This window comes from Cylas formicarius, unplaced genomic scaffold (genome assembly GCF_029955315.1).
Source record: "Cylas formicarius isolate icCylForm1 unplaced genomic scaffold, icCylForm1.1 PGA_scaffold_8__14_contigs__length_24414737, whole genome shotgun sequence".
Lineage (NCBI taxonomy): Eukaryota > Metazoa > Arthropoda > Insecta > Coleoptera > Brentidae > Cylas > Cylas formicarius.
Genome location: NW_026844361.1, coordinates 16632497 through 16656764, shown reverse-complemented (window position 1 = coordinate 16656764; position 24268 = coordinate 16632497). Strand labels below are relative to the sequence as shown.

General features: G+C 34.6%; 1 protein-coding gene across 6 annotated transcripts in view; it reads right to left on the bottom strand.

Moving 5' to 3' along the window:
• The window catches only part of LOC132705857 (protein strawberry notch), a 35457-nt gene that overhangs the window by 6779 nt on the left and 4410 nt on the right, over positions 1–24268 (bottom strand). For 5 of the 6 annotated variants that reach the window (XM_060676783.1, XM_060676789.1, XM_060676788.1 and 2 more), the window contains 12 exons: positions 22591–22772; positions 21470–21698; positions 21199–21417; positions 19833–20043; positions 17526–17704; positions 16228–16377; positions 13924–14223; positions 11446–11637; positions 7856–8216; positions 5024–5152; positions 2533–2739; positions 505–766 (listed from right to left, as the gene is read on the bottom strand). In XM_060676783.1, the coding sequence (XP_060532766.1) occupies positions 505–766; positions 2533–2739; positions 5024–5152; positions 7856–8216; positions 11446–11637; positions 13924–14223; positions 16228–16377; positions 17526–17704; positions 19833–20043; positions 21199–21417; positions 21470–21698; positions 22591–22772 (2621 nt within the window). The remainder of the gene's footprint in view (positions 1–504; positions 767–2532; positions 2740–5023; positions 5153–7855; positions 8217–11445; positions 11638–13923; positions 14224–16227; positions 16378–17525; positions 17705–19832; positions 20044–21198; positions 21418–21469; positions 21699–22590; positions 22773–24268) is intronic. The other variant, XM_060676784.1, reaches the window with a different exon arrangement.

Sequence of the window (24268 nt, the reverse complement as noted above, 5' to 3'; positions counted from 1 at the left end):
ATTGTTTACGTGTTAAAAGATTACATATCTGATAGTTGTTTCGTTTATTTTAGAAATAATACCTATTTCCACATGTATCAAAAACTATAAGTACGTTGTTTTTAATAATAGCTTTTCCACGTCTTTTGTAGTTATTGTTTACGTGCCAAAGTTTATAAAGGCGCATTTTTTAGTGTTTTATTAATATCCAGTTTGGTTTTTTCATGTACCTATCTCGCAAATGGACCTGCCGTATTATATTTTTATACGAATTTTTATAATAAAATGACGTTAAAACTTTGATCTACTGTTTTATTGAGAATTTTTTTATCAAAATATTGCACTTTATTTGTGAAAAATGGATGTGTGCAATAACGGCACATAAAATTTAGAAATATTTAAAAAAGAACCTCAAAAAATCTTTTTGTTTTAAAATTTTAAAAATTTTGTAATAAGTAGGAGAGTTGATATCAACTCATATGAGTTATCTCAATATTTCTGAAACGACAATCTTGAGTCCTTTACCTGATGCGACAACCAGAAGCCTTCGTTCTCGCCGGCCAATTCGGAAAATTTGTCGAGCGCCTCCGGCCACGACATGCCGCGCTCCACGTGAACCATGTGGAGCTCCGTGGGGGCGGTACCGGTCGCATGTTTCCGGACGAACGTGACGCACCGTACTCGCTTGACGACCTCGCCGCCCGCCCCCAAATCCAAAATACCCAGATCGAATCTGCCGGTTCTCTTCGCCTGGGTGATGATCGCCGCCAATGTATCGGTGAAATACCTAAACGAGACGAGGCAACACGACGGCGACAATAAGGCGGAGAAACGACGAAGTGTAAACAATCGGTGAGTCACCCAGAAAAGGGAGGATAGATCACTTTTAAACTTTATTCATTAACAACCTATATCATTAGAACAAATCAACTTAAATATACCATTCAATATACCAATAGATAAGTCCATAAATTACTATAGACTTTATATCTATATGACATGACGCTTCAAGAGACTATTAACTATTAATTAAAGCTGACAGCAAAAAAAATCAAGGTGATTAGAATATAAGATATGTATCCCTGCCGCTGGGATGAAGAAATTAAGTCCAACGTTCGTGGCCTAAAGGACCTATCTGGTATTTCTAGATGAAACTGGGAGCATCAATGAAGAAAGCAATAGGAGACAATCGATCATAAGATCTGCGCTATCTCTTCTAATCCTCAATGTCGATAGTTCAAATCTCTTCTGGAGCATATTAAACTCATAGCTGTACCCGTCACAAGAGAAGAAGGTTTCCTGACAGTTGAGCAATATTCTAATATATGTCGAACTAGGCAAGAGTATTAGTAATTTTATAGCATAAATACTTTTGAAGTCTGTTGTTTTTTTAATGAAACCAAGCACTATATTATCCATGTGACTAACAAATGATCCAAGATCACTAATGTTTGAGACCTGAGACAACGGAGAGCAATTCATGCAATTACTGAACACAGTTATATTGTGTTTTCTCAGATTCCTCGCATTGAGCTCACCGCACATTCAGCCATGTCTTTAACAAATATTTAAAAAATAAGGGACTGAAGTGGCAACGCAAAACTTATTTATCTTGATAACTTGAAATCTATCTAGTTACCACTGAAGAAGAGTTCCCTGAAGACCAGCTGTTTTCAATTCACCAGGCAATAGTCTGTAGAGTCTGTATATGTTCAGTCATATGTTTTAATTGAGTTACTTTTTGTTGTTTAGGAAAATATGAGCAACAATATAAACGACTGAAATAGTGACAAATTAAAAAAAAAAAGTTCAGCAGTCGTTACAAGCTTCAGAAACAAACTTATCTCAATATCACATCTCAATAAAGTATATTTATCAATCATAGAAGAAACTTCAGTTATTCCAATAGTTTCAAAACCTAAGGCTTTGGAGGGTGTTGTTGTAATAACTGATGATGAAAAACAAATTCAGCAATCTTGAACGTTTCATTCTATAAAACATGTTTGCCTGCATTTAAATGAGTGTGAAATAGAAAATTCTTGCAACATATTTCTAGTAGCTATATTACCATAGTCAGAGTATTTCCGATTGTAGCTTATGCTTACATAATATTACGAAACTGCTTCAAGAGGAACAAGAATTTTTAAAATATAAAAATAAATTTGCTGTACAATCAACTTTATCTTTTCTTGTAATATTCTGCTAAAAATTTTATTAAAAAATATCATGATAGAAGTCTCTACGAAAAGAATGCCACAGTTAAAAATGATTAGGTCTCATAATGCTTCTTCAAGTCATTTTGAGCACAAAAAATGTTCTTTACTTCATAAAAAAAAAATACTAAAATATTAAAAATACCTAGGCACATGAATTTATAGACCATACTTACCTAATCTGCATATCTGTATTATATTAAAATAACATAAACCACCTAAAGCGTATATTTGACATTCTGAACGGGATAGAACCATAAATATCGCTCTCTCAACGTGATGACTCATACTGGCGCGACCTTATGATGCAGGAAGTATTGGACAAGGTGATGATACTTACTTAAATAGCCTATTTTGGAGTTCGACGGGCATGCCTAGGATACGGTTAAGGAACTTTGACATATTGTTGTAGTCTTTGTCGAGGGACAAAACGCCGGGCATGCTCTCGCTATTTACAATGAGCCCGACGCCGACCAGGGCGCCGGCGACGTCCTTGAAGAAGTCGCCCTTGTAGTCTCGCGGCGGCGGCACGATCGGCTGGTCGTAACTTGAAAGGGAAGGGCATCGTTACGCTAGCGCAGTCAAACTTAAAAGCGGCGAGTAAAACAATTATACTTCGACCAGAAATATAGTGCTTTTAAAACCGACCCCGTGATTAACTTTGCCTAATGTTTATTACTTCAAAACCGCAGCCCCTGCCGAGCGGACCATTACCCGTAACCTTTCCAGGACCTTCCTAGGAATTTTTCTACCTACATTAACAAGCGGGATAGTATGTTTTCAATGTAATTCTTGAAATATGTACATAAAGAAATTACAATTTATTACTCCGCCACTTCTCGATAAATATTTTCTTCTTTTATTACTCGTTTTTCACACTTAGGCCAGCTTTGTACTAAGGTTTAAGCCTGTCAGTACTTTTTTATGCAGTATTTCTAGGAATAAAATACTATTCACTTTATAAGCGTAGTAGATTATACTTAGAAGTACCCCCCATTTACCACTTGATCATAAAAAATGAAACTATATATATTTTTTATAAGTACTTATGATGGAAAATTGATCCCTCAAACGATTTTTTAAAATTTTGATTTTAACAACATATTTTTTTATAATGAAAATTTTAAGCACTTTTAATTAAAAAATGGGTTAAAAATCAACCGTAAGAGATAAATTTATGAAATTTTCAGCATTTTCAGACTTAAAATGATTTGTTTATTTTCGTATTGTTAACTAACTTTTAAGTTAACAAATGAAAATTTAACTGATTTTGGGGTATAAATAATAATAACATTTGTTTCATAATAATATTCTGTATGATTATTTTAAATTATCACTGATAAAACCTTCAATGCAGTTCGAGACGCTCGACAGTGCGGCGCTTCCACAGCGCTCAGCCCGGCGCGCTGTCATAAATAAATTCATTTTGTTTAAACTAATGACGAGCAGTGAAATTTTCTTCCGGAATCTTAAACTTAAATGGATAAAGCATGTGACCGATAAAATAAACATATTTTTTTTTAACAAGAAATCAGTTAAAGTTTCATTCGTTAACTTAAAAGTTGGTTAATAATACGAAAATTAACAAATAAACTATGGATGCTGAAAATTTCATAAATTTATCAGTTACGGTTGACTTTTAATCGATTTTTTAATTAAAAGTGCTTAAAATTTTCATTACAAAAAAGAAAGTTGTTAAAACCAAAATTTAAAAAAATCGTTTGGGGGATCAATGTTTCATCATAAGTACTTATAAAATATATATATAGTTTAAATTTTTATGATCAAGTGGTAAATGGGGGGTCCACTTGACGTGATCTTACTCATTTGCACAATTTTTATTACAGTTAACTTCGGAACTCTGGTCATGTCACTTGTTTGTATTGCTGCTCGTATTTCTCCTTCTGAATTTCTTATAAAATTGCAAACATTCAAAGCAATTTGTATAGCGTCCGAAGACAAATGGATACGTTTTCTTATTTTCTAAGGTAGTTCGTCTTCTACAGATTCTAATAAATAAATAAATAAATAAATATTTATAGTCTTAACAAAGAGTATTGTTGTTTACAAATCAAAGCACTATGTAGAAGACAGGCACACAAGACAAAAATGATTTTCAAACTTACCATTAAGATAAATAGAGTATAGGTACTTGCTTTTATCCTTTGAACTATCTAGTGAATACAGCATCGCCGGGCCAAACCTCGGGAATCAGGTACATAAATATGTCCTTACATTAAGGATCACAGTCAAATATATACGAACATATTGCAATTTAGATTAAATTCTTAAGAACGATACATATCACCTGAAGTTAAAATAAACCGTCCATTTACGTTTCAAATACAAATTTCAAATTTCTACAAATATTCGGTCCGATCCATCTCAGGCAGACCTACTTAATACAGATTAAACATCGGTGCTGTAAAATACTTTAAATATCAAAGCAATAAATGCACTATATTCTTGGTCGTACAATACCAACAAATATATTTGACTGATAAGCGTAATGAGTAATTAGTTCAAATGAACTACACTCCATTTTTTAAATATATAAGTGGACTTTTTTTTGGCGTTTGTAACTCAACCATGCGTCAATTACCAAAGCAACTTGCCTGCAATGCAGCTATAATAACGCCTTCGATCGTTTTAATACATTTTTTTGCTTTCTGCTTGCGTTGTTAATATATTGTTACCACCTTTCTCAGACGTCGTTCATTTTGAATAACGTACAAACGAACTACTCCAAAAAATCGGAGATCCGCTATCGCTATTACGCGGCTAATGGAAATTAAGTACAAACGAACTACTTTCTCGCGCGACGCACTTACCCCATGATCGCTTTCATGGTAGCCTCGAGCGCCGTTCTGCCGTACTTGTTGTCGATATTGAACTGGCTCAGGTCTCGGGTTTCGGTGGCCCTTCTGTCGCCGTGCGTCAACGCCCCCAAACTTTCTAACCTGCAAATAAAACGTCACGCGTATCGATAGAGGTCCAGCATCCATTTACCAAAAAAGGAGACCAGAGACGACATGAATAAAAAGAAAAAAAAAAGAAACCAACATAAAAGAAAGCGTTGTGGTGAAAATCCACAACTCACAGAATTAATCGTTTAACAAGATTTGTAAAAGAAGGGCCAACAAAGGACTATAGATGCTATAGTTGGAGCCTTGGATTGGAATAGAAAACAAAGAAAAATGCAGAGTTCTTCTGACAGCATTTAAGTTGAGATATTTCAACAATACGAACCAGTAAAGAAGCTCAGCACTGGCCTGTAATTAATTCTGTAGTTATCTGTATTATAAATGTTTGAAAAAATGTCTTTTAAACTCTATCAATTTCATCAACGTGGCAGTCATAGATGAAGTACCAGATCACTCCATTCCAGAGGGCACAAGCGACTTTATAAATTTATAAAAGGCCGTTAGATAACAACTATTTCTTATAACAAATTGTAAGTTTCTCAATATAACAATATACAATTCCTAAATGCAACACCGAAGTCCCTGACTACAGGGACAGACTCCAGTGGAGCAGTAATAATAGTATAATAATAATAATATTGCAAACCCATTTTTCTCTAACCACATATTTACATTGTTTAAGTCTGTCTGTAATAATATTACGCTTGCTGTGGTAATAATTGCTCTGAATAATTTGAGATCAACGCGAGATGTCGTAATAGTACCAAAGTCATTTAACAAAAATTCAAAACCGTCACAGAGAAAGAAACTTTTTATTTTATTTCCGATGAAATCATTTATTCTTGACAATTTGAACTCGTGTTCCAGATAACTTCCAAGCCAATTAATTAACTATAACCAAGTATAGCAGGAAGTTTAGTCAATAGAAAGTTTCTCCCTGTCAAAATAATTCGAGAAGACCGCGTATTGCAAATTTGTAAATGAAGTTGTATTGTACATTTATTACAATTCATGTATTTTCATATTATTTTTACTTTTGTATAACTTCTACGGTAATTAACTATATCCAACTAAAAACCCACAGCAAGAAGTTTAGTCAATAAGGAATTATGAGTCTCCCTGTCGGAATCATTCGAGAAGTCGTGTAAAGAGACTAGTAACCGTCGACTTCTCACAAGAGAAGCCAGGGTGCTCATCGACAATCAAATCTTTAACAGGTTAGGTTAACAACCATTTTATCAAGGAGTTTAGTATACAAATATACAAATTCTACGAAAATTACATATGTCCTCCGTCGGATCACTCTTATGAATAGCAGCGAGAAATAATAATTTCTGAAAATCTGGAAAAACAACCGATTTCAGAGAACGATTGAAAACATGGTGCTTTTACAAAGGACTAGAGAATGGTTTAAACGTTATTTTGTAATCCAACCCCACAATCCTATGATTCTATTGACCCCGAAAAGAGCGGTTTTAAGTCGTTATCTACTGGTTTATTAATGTTTTCTATACAATAAAAACCCAAGGTACCGATTTTGACTAGTATTTGAACGATATTGACAAGAATGGTAAAACTATTTGGAACAGGAAATAAAGATTTAAACTGATATCTGCAATTTTGATGCTGTTTGATCCAGAAAGGGCGTTTTCAAGTCGATATCTACTGATTTGTTAATGTTTTCGTTATAATAAAGGCCGAAGATGCCAATTTTGACTATTATTTGAACGATGTTGACAAGAAAATGTAACTATTTGGAACATGAAAGTTTAAGCTGATATCTGCAATTTTGATGGCATTTTAGATACAATGGGAAAGCCGATTTTGACTTGAATCTAATTGAAATAGCCCACCATTGGACTCCTGACAGGGCAGTTTGAAATCGACATCTACTCATTTGTTAACGTTTTCGTTACAATGTAGGCCGAAGATGCCGATTTTGACTATTATTTGAACGATATTGACAAGAAAATGTTAACTATTTTGGAACAAGTCGATATCTACTGATTTGTTAACGTTTTCGTTACATAAAGACCGAAGATGCCGATTTTGACTATTATTTGAAAGATATTGACAAGAAAATGTTAACTATTTTGGAACAAGTCGATATCTACTGATTTGTTAACGTTTTCGTTACATAAAGACCGAAGATGCCGATTTTGACTATTATTTGAAAGATATTGACAAGAAAATGTTTTTGGAACTATTTGGAACGGAACATGAAGGTTTAAGCTGATATCTGCAATTTTGATGCCGTTTTAGATACAATATACCTCGAAAATCCGGTTTTAAATTGACATCTGCAAGTTTGATGCTATTATCGTAACAATATGGGGCAGAAAAGCTGTTTCTAACTGGAATCTGCTCAAAATCAAGAAGACAAACAAATTATTTGTCCCAGGATGAGGGATTTTAAATTCATATCTGTATTTTTATAGTGGAACCTAAAATATGTCATACCCGACATAACCACAAGCGCGATGGCAACGATGATTTTTCGGAAAAATACTTTAATACTAAAAAAAAAATGTCGTTAAATTAAAACACTTTTTTATTTACCACCGAAATACTCAGATCCGCCTCACAACCTGTTATAGCATATTGAATTTGCTCGAGAAGCTAGACCATAATAAATTAAGTAATTTTTCATGTACAAATTTATTAGTTGCCATTTCGGTGTTGGCAACAAACAAATATTCGTCTGGTCTCCTTTCGACGTGGGCTGTAGTCGAACCTTACCTTTTCGCAACGATCGAAGCGAACCTTCTTTCGCCGGCCAAATCCGAAATCAAAAATATATACTCGGGCGCGTTCACCTGGTTACTTCTGTGGGTCCGACCGAATTGCTGGATCGCCCTGTCCGCCGACCACGGCAATTCTAGCGTGATATGCACGCGCCGCCTTTGATTTTTAGCTCGCCGGTCGCTCTGTAACGAAATGCCCGAAGATGCCGCCTCGGATATGATCGCGACGTCTTTCTCGCCGTCCATGAACCTTTGCTTTTCTGTCAGGTTTAACGTTTCGAGAGGCACGTCGATCTCCGAACGGCTTTCGTACTGAATTCCGCCGTCTTCCGTCTGGACCACCCTACCCTTGCGACCTTGCGTAAGGAAAAAAAATGCTAGGTTTAAAAATGTACTTCTAAACTATGCTCCGCTTGTTAATGAGAGCGAGTTATAAATTATTGTTGAACTGTTACACTTAGTGATATTCCATAGGCGAAGCATCATAGGTATACTTCGACCAGAAATATAGTGCTACTGTTTATTATTCCAAAATCCGTAACCACCTACAGCGGGATTTAAATATGTTTTCAATCTTTTTCGCCGAGCACGTACATAATCATACATATTTCCTTACGTGTCTGCATAGATTTAAGATTTCATGTCCGATTTGTTGTGCTATCGAATCGATTTTGTAGTCTTTATTAAAATGTTCTATTTTTAATAATTCTAGAAGTTGTTTTTTTGTGTAGCTCTCTTCAAAACATATGAATCGTTTTGGTACAGAAATTCTTTAATATCTTCTTCAATAACAGTATTTGACGATAGTTTTCTCAACAGCTTATTTTCAGACTAGAACTTAAATATTTCCCCGGTCATGTTTTCAGGGTAATCCACACTTGAATCTTTGACGAATATGTTCCCGTTGAACGATATTCTATCTATTCTAGATTTTTCGATATAATATTTTTTTAAATATCATAAATTTAGGTTTTTTTTAAATGAATTTTATGCGTTAACATCATAAACAGTGTACATACAAAATAGGTATGAGCGAGTTGTAAGATAAAGAAGGAAGGTGCCGAATGCGATTTTTATAGTAGTACATATGCGCTTGCGCAGTATTAGCTGTGACTTTACAACAGTTAGTTGCAAACTTGTCTTATAATTGTTTACTTTATGTATCAAATGTTTTGGTAAGTTTTGCATAAAATTCATATTTTTGTTAAGTACTTTATGTGCAGTTCCTGTAGTTTCTCATGAACAGAGCATATAAATATAAAATAGCAATTTGAAAATTTTTCCAAAAAAAATGTTTAATTAGTTTTAGGTTATAGAATGCCGCGAACTTGTAAGAATTCCCGACTGTTTTTGCCACATTTTTTGTGAGTTTACTTTAAAAATGCAGCGAAATACCATATCCGACCTTGTTAAAATAGTTTATCAGCTTTATTTTGGATTTTCTATACCGTTTACAATGCCAACGCTTTGGAGTGAAACATCAACATCAAACATCAACACAAGCATTCTCGAAAAAAATAAAAATAAGATTATATATCCGAACATCGTACCTGCAAACAGGTCAATTTCTCGTGGTGACGGCATAAAAGAAATAAGGAGAAAAAAACAATTTGCAGACCAGTGTTATTATGTCAATCTGGGCAAAGCTCATCGCCTCCAAAAATGAACTTTCGGAAATGAGTGGAGACTATACCGAGTCATGCATTGCCGAACCGAACACGGGAAGTCCCATTTAAATTTTTAGGTGGCCAAATACTAGCTCCCCTGTACATTTTATAGCAAAGTGTAATATAACGTTTTGAAAGTTATTAACTCAAACTCAACCGAGTTTGAATAAATTTTAATAAGCCAATTTTCAGTTACCGAATTAAATATGATAGCAGAAGCAGAAGAAAAAATTAATAGTTTAGGTAATAAACACCAGTAAAATTCCTTTTGATAATGACAAGAAAATTCGTGGCAGTGACAATACTTTTATTTGTGATTGTTCTACGTTATTATTTAAAGAAATTGAAGAAAAAGTAACCTTAATTAAGTGGTATTATACAGCAACAGTCTTACAGCAGTGTCGGAAATGTTTTTAGTTTATTTTCCTGTTAAAACTATACCTTCAATTTAAACAATTAAACGTATTATTATTACGAGTCCAAATAACTGCAAATGTTCATCTGAAAAATAATAGAGCAGAAGAAAGGGACAATAGGATTTGAACATTTTACTGCATGTGGAGGATTTTTGAACAAGCTGTAAATAAATATCACACCACATTAAAAAAACACAAAACTCCGGGGAAAGCGATTAAGATAGAAGATAGAATGATAGGGATTTTTTAAAAAATATTCAAAAATTTATATTACAACTTTGCTGAAAAATGTACAGTGGAGCAAATATTTGCATGCATCACCCGGTATAGCGACTTCAGGCCACCAAAGAAGAATTATACACTTGTTATTGTAAAAAAAAAAGATGATTTCATTCCACCGATGGATAAGAAGAAATTGGGTAAAACTTTGAAGGAATTGAACTTTCTATACGAAAACAAACTCAAAATAGAAAATCACTTTCAATAGACGAAATTTTCTGGCTGACGACGACGATATTTCGGGGCAGTTAGTCAGTGTTAAAGAGAAAACAGGAATATCTATTATATGGACGAAACTTGGATAAATGTAGGATATACCTTTGGTAAAACATGACAGTACAAAAATTTAAAAAGTGCAAACTAGACCTTCATGGAAGGATGGTCACTTGGAATAGAAGCATCCTCGGGAAAAGGTAAAATATTAATAATTACTTGTACAAATTTTTTCTGTTACAATCATGAAAGCTACCACCCAAGAAAATCCGTCTTCTTGTAAAAAAAAAGACACAAGGAGCTGCTGGAGATTGTAAATTTGAATAAATATTTTTTTTTATGAAATTTGTTGTCCAAGAACCTATTTGCAGATGATATGTTTATCTCAGACTAAAGAGTTCTGTTTTGTGCTACGACTTTCACTGCTTGTCGCCTCCATGTAGAGCGCCTTGTCTAATAAGGTATAGCCGGGTCAAGTCCATTGAGCTCATTTAAAAAAAAAGACAACTTGATTTGTTTAATGGGACGCTGTACTTTTTTTTCTGCCACCCAGTGCCCAATAAATTAAACGAGTTGCGTACAAAGAAAGAAAATTGCATTAATAAATAATAATAATATCTATATTTGTCGATTATTTATTACGAAAATCGATGTTCACTTATTATATTCTCTGGATATGCTTAACAGTTAAAAAAAAGTATTTCTTTTTGTAAAACATAATTTTGATAAAAACGACAATGAAAAGGCAGCAAGTTTAGTTTAATAAAAGATGATATCGTGATAAAATTTTTGCAACATTTACGATTTTGGATAAAAAGAAAAACCAAGTAATTGACTGAAAAAAATAAAAAACTTGCTAAATCTTTCAAATAGATAATAATTAAACCCTATGACTTATTTTATATTGATTTTTAAGTATTACCGTTAAGGATCAGCGAAATGTCTTTTTCAAGCTAGAGCAGGCGCTGTGGGTGTAGACGAGAAAAAAGAAACACGCATAGTTTACCGACCTGTCATTTCGGCGACGTTCTCCGGCCCGCCCAGCTCGTCGATGAGCTGATCGAGGGTGTTGGGCGGCAACTTCTCGCCTAATCGCTCGATAGCCTGCAGTAACTCCTCCTTCATCGTGCACGCGCGCTCAATGGCGTCTACCGGCGGGGCGGACACCTTGAAGTTGGCCGGACCGCCGTTGGTTTTCGCTGCTTAAGGAATTAAACGTTTCTCAAATTGCAATTAGGTTCGAAACCCTTTTAACGAATTTAAATACATATGAATCCAATTGAATCTCAGCAAAAAAAATGTTTTGTTTAAATACAACGCAAAAATATTTTCTATGCAACACTTTAATGCTCTTAACTGTTTGGTGCACGGAGATTGTTTTGGAAATTTTAAAAATCAATCCAAATCATCAACAATCCAATCCAATCCATCAACATTACTTATCGTAGAAAACTGCATACGCATAGGATTGTTTGCAGAATCATAAAATCATTCATTCCCAAAGAATAAGGAATAACTTAACTTACGCTGTACCTCATTTTTGAATAGTTTTGCCAGATTCGTAAAAAAAATTGAGGACATCTACCTACAATACTTACAATAATCAAATTAATTTTTTTTTCACTTCGTAATAACTAACCAAAACTTCATCGTTGATTGTTGTTTTGGGTGTTTTTTTTTCTCTGGTTCCCCTTGGGACAAACGGGCATTCAGCCATGTTATATGCAGTTACAGCAAATTGGGCAACCTACCCCTACCATTTTCCATTTCCATTTTTTTTGTTTCTATATTTCTTAAAAAGAAAATTTATTGCACTCACGCGCTTCTACGCCTTTATGCTACTGTAAATATTAACACTCTTAGAGAGTGTGCAACAGTTGTGTTGAGGGGGATCCATTATGGTTTTTATGAAATTGTATTTTTTTTATATTGCTTGCAGTGATGGTGTAAAACTTGGTGGGTGGTTATCATCGCGTATGACCGTTATTTTCAAAAGTTATTTACAATTTTTAAGGTTTGAAATCAATCCATCGACATCGAAGCAATAGGATGGATTTTTTAATCTTGGCTCATCTAATAACAATTCTCAGTTATCCCCATCGGTTATTTTCATTATACGAATTCAACTCGAAACAAACGACAACATTGGAAATACACATGAAACACCATGAAAGTAGATAAGTACTCACTGTTACTTGGTAAAAAATATTTTATTTCTTTTTTGCAGAAAACACAGTTTAATTAAAGCTTAATGACTTTTTGAGCGAGCTAGATATTTCAAAATTTTATTTATTATTATTTTAGGGATTATCTAATACATTTGTTTGAAAGGTCAGTATGTGATTTTGATGGTAATTCATAGAGGGTGTTCCAAAAAGTTTTTTTTACAGTCAAAACTCTTTTTTTTTACTTATTCCAACTTACCGTTAAGTTCAGTAATTTATCTACAAAATCTGTAAACATCTCCCTATACTCATCGGCAACCGTTTATTAGACTTGGGTGAATAAAAATTCCAAAAACTCCAAGTAAAAGATTAATCTCATAAATAAAAACTGCAAGTAAAAGATTACTCTCATAAATTATTTACTAGGTAGGTAGGCTATTGTTCCCCTTGTTCATCTTGACTAAAAATATTTGACATCGGCAAACAGTTTTAAATGAAGTTATGCTTTCTAGTATTACCACGAACCTCTATAAAATATTATACGTCAATAGAGTGTAGTTTTTCTATGAAAAAAAATAATAAATTTATTTTTTCTCCGAAGTGGGGGTATAAAAAAATGTTAACAAAAGTCAACTGAAAATTGTGCGCATTTTAATTTCCAATTTTGTAACAGTTTCAGTTGAATTATCAACTCTGCAGGTGCGCAAATATTTCAAAAAGTCCGGTGTTGAACTCGATCCAGATTCTTTTTTTCCACACTCGCCTGAATACAGTTTGAAATTATATCCGAGTTTTGTAACCTATAATGTCCAAAAACGAGCGAAAATTTCAAGAGTTACCAAGATCAAATGGTCACACCATCACACACTTAAAATTTTTCATGCTCTCTTCAAATTGTCAAAATTAAATGTGCCGTACTCAGTACTTTATTCGATGCGAACCTTAATTCTTTGGTATTCCGATTCTTCAAAATACTCTATACATACTCAATATATGATTAAAATGAACGCTAATCTCAGATGACAGCAGACGCAAACTGGGATGGAGAAGAACTACCAATTCTGACTACAGATAGAATGAAGCTATAAACGCAAATAATGACCAATTGATCGATTTCTTAGAGGAGAGATGACACTATATCCGTGCAACAAAATCTTTTAGTCAGGAGTTTCCCAATATTCCCTCATGTAATTAATGTTGATTAAAAAATTGTTAAAATTATTAAAAATTATGAAAATTATAATTGACTATTCTTTTTAAATTCTAATTATTCTGGAAGCAAAAACACGTCATTCACCGATATAACCAAACAATAAGACTCACATTTGCTGGTCTTCTGCGTGAGCAGCATCGACAACTTGTCCTGCGTCGACAGCCTCTTCTTGGGCGACTTTTTCTGCTTCTTCCCCTTCTTCTTGTTCCTGCTCCACGGGTCGTTGTCCGAATCACTGTCCGAATTGAACGGATTAAAATCGCTAGACTGATTCGAGTCGGAATGCTCCTCGGATATCTCGCTCTCGTTGTCCGACATTTGAAAGTCCGAGTCGCTTTTTATCGATTCGTTCTCGCTGTCCGACGTCGACCACTTGTTGCGTTTCACCGCTCGTGCCGCCGCCTGACGCACTGAAAAATTTTGAAGGGATGTTCAATTACCCACTAGCGGTGAACTTCTGAACTTCTATAGTCAAAACATTTCTGAAACCGTAACATCTATTTTAACGTTTAAGAAAATTAATGAAATTCAGTTACTCAATATTATTACAGCAATGAAGTCCAGAGGGGAGGGCGCTGACGGTATTGGAATAATGGCTTTACAGCTTTGCTGTCCATTCATTCTACCTTTACTCATTCATATTATTAATTTTTGTATAGTAAACTCAGTTTTTCCGGAATGCTGGAAAAGAGGTCTAGTATCGCCATTGCCCAAAAATTTTAACCCCAAAAGTTACAGTTAGTGTTTTACCATGCTTGTCGAAGATATTGAAGAGATGATTATTCGATCATATTGAAAATAACAACATTCTTCCTGAAAATCAATTAGGCTTCAGACAAAATCATAGTTGCGCTACAGCACTGACTAATATTAATATAACAGACGATATATTGGGAGCAGCACGATGCTGGCTTTATTGGATTTCTCGAAAGCATTCGATATGATAAACCATAAATTGCTTCTGGCAATTCTGCACTATGTCGGCCTTAGTAACACATCGATAATTTTTGTCAATTTGTGTCAGAATCGGATCTGTATTATCAGAACCACGGGACCTCCTTCAAGGTGTTCCGCAAAGATCAATTCTTTCCCCGCTGCTCTATGCTGTCTATACAAAGGCTCTAAAAAAGTGTTCAACGCAATTTTACGCTGACGATACGCAGGTGTATTTGTAGTTCAGTAGGGGGAGCGTCGGAGAGAGCTGTGGAATATTGAGTAGAGAGCTAAATGCACTGAAAGAATCCTCAAAAATGTTGCTTACTATTATTAGGGCGTAAATTAGATATTGACATTGCAAAAGACAATATAAGGGTTGAAATCGGGGATACTGTGTTGCCCATAAAGGAGACTGGTGCATAATCTCGGTTTAGTATTTAATGGTTCTCTTAGATTTAGCGCTCATATAAATAGTTGATGTCAGAATAAAACATATATACTTTACATATATACTTTATAAGAAAAAATTACTGTAATGTTCTTTACACAAATTGTATAAACAGTTCTATTAAAAGAAAAATTCAGTAAATTCAAAATTCATGTCTTAGACTTATTCATGGAATAAGGAAGTACCAGTCAATTTCACACAAACTCTTTGAAATAGGGTGGCTTAGCACGGAGAGGTGGAGAGAATTACATTCTGCTTGCATTTTTTATAAAATTATAAACTTCAAATGCCGTACGTACTTATACAAGGATAAATTAGATACCCTTGAAAAGTCGGGAATTTATGAAATATGTTGTAACGATTGTGACAAGTCATATGTAGCGCAAACCAAAAGATCAATTAATGTTAGATTTAAGGAACATTTAGCTCATTGAAAATTTGGTAGATTAGAAAAATCAAGTGTAGCCGAACATACGTTCGACAATAATCATAAGGTAGATATAAGTAATTTAAAATTAGTTAAACATGTAAATAATAGTAGAAAATTAGATGCCTACGAAAGCTTAGAAATTGTTAAGAGATGGAATAAGGCACTGAACAAGGACAGAGGTCCAATCCCATTGCCCTGCAACTCAGGCAATTTGCCCACCTTACAAACTTTGGATAACATAATTCAAAATTCCTAAAGGATGCCTTCGTAAAGAGAGGCTCTGGATTATTCCATCATCCTCCAAGTTTGGTTACGATTATTTACCGACCCTCGTCGACAAAAGAAATTTTTTTCTAACCGATTCTATAAAAAACACGGCTCCCCTCGCTTGCGCCATGGACCACCGGGCCTATCGGGCCTGGTTACCGGCGTGTATGCGGAAAACATCGAAACCGCGGGACAATTATATCACTAAAAGACACTATTATTAGACCGAAAACAGGTCTTAAACTCTGTAGGCAGCTGACAAGAATCAACCTGCCTCGTGGAATGCTACCCACGGAATCCCTTTTTATGGTTATGATCAATGGTTTAACTTACTGGGCTTCCTTTTCGTCGCGGTAGACGAATTGCCCTCGTCGTTGTTGCCGTTCATCGCTTTCTTTGATGGGTTTTCGAGGCCTAATATCTTGTGTATCCGGTTTCGGTCGGGCGCTGGAAAATGCTTCTCGACCAACGTCTGAAAGACACCTGAAAAACGAACCGAAACGTTACGAAAATACGACCAACAAAAAATAAATAAAAAAAAACGGATCCAGAAGTACCCATAGAATGGAAAGTCGCCTATACCTCGTAAATCTATAAGCAAAGCAATAGAAACTTGGAAATGCCGGTAACCAGCTCGATTGGTAGATTTTGCATGGACAAATACTTAGAGGTCTAATAGAGATAGTATATGGAGAAAAATGATTTTAGAACTCTCGCAATGAAAACCTGTTTTCCATGAAATAAATAATAAAAGAGATCAGCAGTGCACCTAGAAACCCCCCATTCCATTTTACAAAAGCATATAATGTTGGGAAGCAATACACCATATGAACATCAATTTAAATCAGATACTATTAACGCTAATTCTGCCTCTATTAGTACCTTCTAACATAATTTATGCATTAATAAAGCTCATGAAATAGAAGAGAAAATGTTCACTAAGGGAAGTACCACTAGGAAATATAATAGTTTACAATTTGCAGATGACCACGTATGTTTCACTAGATACCTGTAACGTGGAGTTAAAAAGCATAACTTAAAACTAGGTGACTCGGATAAAAACTTGTGAAGATTACAAATACTTTGGAATCATATTCGATATGACAGGGAAAGATGAGAGAATAGGAGCAAGAATATCATAGATGTCTAAATGAAATACTTTGGAATAAATACATAACCAGACAGAGGAAACATGAAACATTACTCAGAGGAATAAAACAATGCTAGCAATAGATGTAAAGCACCGTATAATTTTTTTTAAATCGGGTTAGTTTCCTAGAAGATACGGTTATTTTTCTTTACCCTCGACTCAAAATTTTAACTTTTTGTGAAACAAAAAAGACGGTTAAATGACTGGTTTTGTAATAATTTGACTTCTTATGCTTAGGTCAAAACCATTAGCATTTTAGGAGTTGTACTTAAAGAAAAATAAACTGTATAGACGATCAAAACACATTTTGAAAAAGGTTTTACATGCCCCCTTCTCATTTAACATTTTTGAGGTTGTATCAAATTTTTGACATTAGGTTAATCTGATACAACTGTCACTTAGCTCAAATATCCTCAAAAATCATATCCGTTTTTATTGAAAAATTAAAAGAGTCTCTATTTGTCGTATTTTGTATGCATACCTTTGGCGGTAGAGACGAAATCGGTCAGCTCGCCCTCATCCCTCTCGAGTTGTTCCAAGGTCCTAGCCTCGCCGGTACTCTGTAAACCGATCACCACACACTTGCCCATTTTAATCGCCTCGTGCGCCACTGCGACCGCGTGAGGTACTTTGGCCGCAATACATAGGTACTTGAAAAACCTAGGAGGGACAAGAACAAATATTAAGAACTTTCTAAACCATAATTATTTATAATACGGGTTATAATACTACAACTAACAATTTCACTTTATAATTTGTATGTATGTGTTAAGGTTGTCAAATTACAAACCTGTTTTGTAACAAATACAATAGCAAGCAAAGTAGCAAGGACAAAATTATAAAATATCTTATAGAACGCTATTCCAATTATATCATAAACATTTATACAATACTGTAGCTATTAGAGCCAATCTGATTTATTTTTTTTTTATTAAATTATTGTTATCATAAAATAGTTTTATCTTGGGACACCACCTTATTTTAGAAACCATACGGGGTGCAGTGAAAAGTTAAATACAAAAGTTAATTAAGTATTACAAACCTTCAATTTATTTTAATTTGGTATATACAGGGTGTTTAATTTTTTGTGGGACAATGTCAACTTTCTTATTTTAAATTAATCAATTAATTAATTTTAAATTAAATTAAATTTAATTTAATAATTAATTAATTAATTTAATTAAAAAAATTAAAAACACCTAGTCTATTACTTCATTTTTTAATTGTACACAAAATTCTAGATATATTTTGTGTATAATGTCTTATACCTAAATCCGACGTTTCTTCTTGCCTTCAAATAAACAACTGGAAGCCCTATGAATTCCGTCCAGTGCAGAATTAGAGCAACGGGATTACAATATCAGGTTAGATTTTTGCCATAATCTTGTGGTGAGACACTTTTCAGAAATTACATTTGCTAATGATATTTAGACAGATGAGTCCATATTTACAACCTCTGCTACAATTTTTAATCGGAAAAATACCCATCACTGGAGCAACAAGAATAATAAAAAACATATGGAAGTTACGAGATCAGGTAGAACTTCTGTCAAAGTATGGTGCGCCATATGGAGGTTCAGAATAATAGGCCCAGTATTTTTTTTTCAGAATTTAAATTCCCAAAGCTACTTATGTTATTAAATATTATTCATTCCTTTGTTGAAAATGAAGTGCCTGAAAAGAAACGCCGAAATTTAATTTGTCAGCAGGATGGCGCTCTTTATCACGGAAGTCAAGAAGTTAGCACTTATTTAAATGCACATTATAGAGAATGAATTGGAGAGAATGGTAGGAGCCCCGACTTAAAAACCCCTTAGATTTTTTCCCTTCAATTGGCGAGGAAGTTAAACGTCAGATATTTAAATGGGACTGAACCTGTTAGAAATGTATTTAGAAACCCCCTTATACTAACTGTATTGCTCAAAGTGAACATATTGAACACCTGTTAAAATAATTATTATCTGTTGTAAGCTATTAATTTTATATTGATCGTTCGTTAATAAAATATTCACCATCGTTGTCGCGTATCATTGTATGTATAAATAATGCATACATACATTTACATAATGTTTGGATCTTCATAAGCGCATCGGCAAGATTATGGTCAACTATGAAATGGTAAATTAAAAGTAATATACTAGGTGTTACGAACGTTGATATTCTGCCACGAAAAATTAAACACCCTGTATATACCAAATTAAAATAAATTGGAGATAAGGTACTGTCTCAAGATAAACGGCCCACCGCATACATGGCAGTTCTAATAAAACTGAACGACCAATGAATAAATGTACGAGTTTCCTGTTAAAAAAAAAAAAAAAATAGGTGCTTTAGTAGTAGTTAATACTGAATTGATCATTTTGTTTTTTGGTCCCTCAGAGAATTGCCACCGAATAAATGTTCTATATTTTCAATATAATTATTGTCAAAAATGACTGCATCGAAAATAATTAAAAGAAATGGCACTTTTCCTAGTATTCTCTAGTAGACTCCACATTCCTTAGTATATCTAGTAAACATTAAAATCCTATAAACAACTTTTATTGTTTTGTATAAAAGTGTACTGTAAACATTTTTAGAAAGTTTACCTCGAAAAAATTGTTTTGTAAAAAACGTTGTATATGCATTCTTGCAGCTTTTGTGAGGTTATTCTAGTTAAAGATTCGGTTCAACAAACTAAAAAAGTCCCCCACGAAATAGCATAACAAAATGGAAGAAGGCGAGTGACATTGCTGTGTATAACAATTCTAATTTACGTCGACGACATTTCACCAGCACGTATTTTTACCTTTGGTGGGCGGACCAAAACTGACCCCACATCGTTTTTCTCATGCGATTCTCCGCGTCGACCAATTCGGCCGCCTCGTGGAACTTCTGCATCGCTTGCACCCACAATTTGACGCTCGCGTCGTATACTTTTTCGAAGTCTTTCGAAAGCGGGACCTCTTCGATTTTAAACGCAACTCCGTGGAAACTTAACTGTCTCGCTATGTACATACCTATACCCAAAAAATGTAACGATATATATTGTTGACGCTCCCAAAACCTTTAAATATTACAACTTTGTTTGGAATATCTACAGAGCATGGACGAGATACACGAATTATACTAGCGCGTTTATGGCTACTTGGAATAGGCAATTTTAATGTAATCTTCGATTTGTATTTTCTGAGGTTGCCAACTGTCGCGCATCTTTGATTTCCTGCTTTTGTCATGACTAATTTGGCAGGAATTTGACTCTTTGGCAGATCAGAGCTTCATATGGGTTTTTCATATAGATTGTCACAGATTGTCACAAGCGCAGTTTTAATTTGATGTGTTTTTGTGGTGAAACTAAATGCAAAGCTGTAATCAAAGCTTGAATAACTCAAGCTTATTAAATGTTCGCATATTAAAATAAAAGCGGCCCCAAAAACATTACGATAATTTTTAAAAATAATTATACACACATTTACACAGAACTACCCGCGGTTTAAACAAAATTAAAAAAAAACTCATAAACACAAAAAAGACCTCATGTTTCTATAACAATATTTACCGGTCAAATTTTTTGGTGTCAATTGAGCGAAATAATTTTGAAAATACCATGAAATTTATATTTACTTATATTAATTAATAAAATACATATTATTAAATAACGATAGATAACACTCTACAATTGCAAGATGTTATTTAAAACATTTTTTGACTAGTCAATTAACCAGTCCCAACACTAGCTATACATTTTAAATAAAATATTATTTTATAGGTTGAATTATAATTTGAGCAACCGATTTGCGCGCGCTTCGTTTTGACATCAACTTTGACTGCAAAGTTGCCGAGGGTGAATATTTTTAGGTCAATATTTTAGGATTACTTAGGTAAAAGTAAATTAGTTTTACAAATATATGCGACTAGAGCATTTCAATAAATGACGGACGGTTTAATGTTACTTGTTAATATTTGCGTTTGCAAATAAATATTCACATTTTTTTATGGGACAATGGAGCAATCAAAAGTTGGCAACCTTACAATTTCAATTTTATATTTCGGTAACACCAACATTCATATAGTAAAATACTGACAACCCTTAGTACTGTTTCCTAATTTATATTTTTCGTGAATTTGTCAATTAATACAAACCGGCGACAATGCACAGTAACAAAGACTCTCACCCCTTAACTTCATATCCATCGCGACAATCTCCATAGCGCCCACGCCCCTCTTCTCTACCGCGGAAATGAAATCGGCGAACTCGCCGAAGGGCGTTCCCTCGCCCCAAAGCCCCAACCGTACCATGTACGCCATGTTCCTGGGCTCGGAGGCGCCGGTAGCTGACGCGTACACCACTCTCGCTTTGGGAAGCTTGTTTTGCAATTCGAGCACGGTAAGACCTGTCGAGAAAAACCGCGTAAAACCGAATAATAAACGGTACCGTAACAGTACCTGTCTTCGTGGGTTTGGACGATCCGACGGGGCACAAATTTTTGGCGCGGTGACACTCGTCGAAAACGATCAGGCCGTCGAAATCGGGTCCGCACCATTGGAGCAACTGCTTCAGGCGAGACTTGTATTTGCCGCCCGCCGAATTGCTTTCGCCGATCAGTGCCGAATACGTGCTGAATATCACGCCTTTTTTCACGTTATTGTTCACCGCCGACGAGATTTTCGCGTACTGCAAATGTGGTAGCGAAAGCAATGTAAGCGTGAGTAGTTCAAATGAACGCCATAGGTAAGCCGTTATAAGCTGGCCGGTTTTGGAATAAAATGTCAGGCAGTTAAATGGTCAGTGGTTCTCAAACAATCAGTATGTAATATTTTTATTCAAATCTTAAAACATTCTGAAACCCGTTTCCCGCTTTGTATCCGGCGCTGTATTTTCTTCTTAATATTCTGTTGTTCATTCATGCCAAATAATGGGAATATGTTTACGGCAAATATAAAACTAACCAACAAACTAATGAACACAAAAAAAAAATAATTTAAGTTTTATACAATCTGGTCTAGTCCAATCTAGAGAATGCACTTTCAATAACTAGTGTAGAGAAAACTGGAGAGTTACAGATACCATGACTGCTGAATGACCAAATAATGAAACTGACTTGTTGAATAGTGTCTGTAAGTCTTCCTAATGAATTAGTCCTTTTTTTTGAAAATAGTGAATTCTAGACTGGGTTAGTGATTTTGTTAAAAGCCGTGCCTCGATTTGTACCAAAAATTAATCTGGAATAGTTAGCAGATAAAGTAATAAGACCGCTTAATCATATTTAGGCATATTAAACCTTTAGTGACAAAATCTTGTTAATACTAATAGTGAAAATATTGTTTTTTAGGGTTTAAATTTATCAGATTACAAATGTTTATGTTAAAAATTAATCTGGAACCCCTTGTAGTGTTAGTAGACGAAATAAAAGTACGCTGAAACATTTGTATTTCATATTAGAGCTCATTAAACACGAGATTACATGATTTGGCAACCCGTACACCTTATTCTACTTGTACATTTTGGAGACTGGACAAATTGACAACAATAGATGACCCGCACGGATCTAAGCTAACTAACAAACCTTTAACTTATTCAGCGGATGCACGTCGATTTTCGACGCGCCGATATCTTTGAGGTCCCTTTCGGCGTCGTACTTCAAATCATTCGACACCGACACCCATATCGCCCTCTTGCGGCCCTTCAGATAATTCTCGTATATGATGCCGGCTATGGTACGTCCCTTGCCGACTCCTGCACCGTCGCCTGCGCAACAAGAATCGTTTATATTTAGTTAAAACTCGAGAGAAACCAAAACTAGAAAAAACATTGTCGGATGCCTATACTACCACGCGTTCAATCCTTGAAGAACGCGGGCCCTGTGGCTTCCCAACTACCTTTAATATAGCACCAAGGTTTGGTCTGAAATAGTCACGTGGACTATCCAGAACTCTAAAGTCAAACCAAAGTGCACAAAAAGACAGAACTCCAGCAGAACAAGAGGCTTCTCATTCCAAGTTTCGCGCACAAACTTTTGTCAAATGTCAATATTTTTTCATAAAGTCTGTTCATAGATATAAGAAAGTGACTAACTGATACGAATTAAGGAAAGACCCAGGGGGCAAGCTGTAATAATGAAATATGGCAAGAGTAATTATTTTGGGTTTTGTTAGGAAAGATTCTAAACAATATTTATTTATGTATGTATTTATGTTTAAATCTAAAATAAAATTACAAATTATTTTTATTACCTACATAAGTTACTTAAAATTATTCACATAATATATCAGTATCACTATCGCTATCTTCGCCTGTTCTAATTATTATTTGTTCTATATTATTTGCATACGATTGTTCTGCTTTTTCTATATACTTAATATAATTTGTCCAACTTTGTGGAGGGATGTTAAAAACTTCGGTTTCTATAAGTTTGAGGTCATTGGAGTTAACACGGGGAAAAACATTGTTACGACGAATGGGAGATTTCAGTTGGTGCCAAACATGTTCAATGGGATTAAATATACAGTGGTAAGGTGGAAGCCTTAAAACTATATGCCCTAGATTTTTTGCATAATTATCATAGACGTATTCCTTTTGTAGGTTCAAGCTTTGTAGAACCTCAATTAATTGCTTTTTGGTATAATCTTCGTGAAAATAAATGTCGTTATTATACATGTAGGTTTGGATTGTTGCTTTTGTGTCACATGAGGAAGGGGTTTCAGTCAACTCTCTACTGTGATAACTTGCATTGTCCATTACAATTACGCTATTAGGAAGAATGTTTGGAACTAGTTTGTTTTTAAACCAACTTTCAAAAAAATCAGCTGTGGTGTCTTCATGGTAATCCAGAGAAGAATCTTTAATATTGTTCGCAGAGGGAGAAAGTGCATTTGGAATCCAACCATCTTTAGAGCCAGCGTGGAAAATAGTTATTCTTTTACCTCTTTTTGATGGCGCGTTTGTTTTACACTTATCAGTTGAATCAACCCAATCCTTTTCCGGGGTATCATAAGTGTCGAACCAGGTTTCATCCAAGTAAATAATTGGCCTATGTTATTCTCTGTAAATCCTAATTTTTTCTAGATATTCCAATCGCCATTTCCGAATTCTAAAAGATCCCATTAAAACTTGTCTTTTGTCAATTTTTTTAAAATCTAAAACCCATGTGTTGAATACACTACATAAGGTAGTTCTGCCACATTTAACACAGGTTTCATCTTTTTCAAGCCTCCTGATTAAGACATCCAATGTAGGGACGCTTT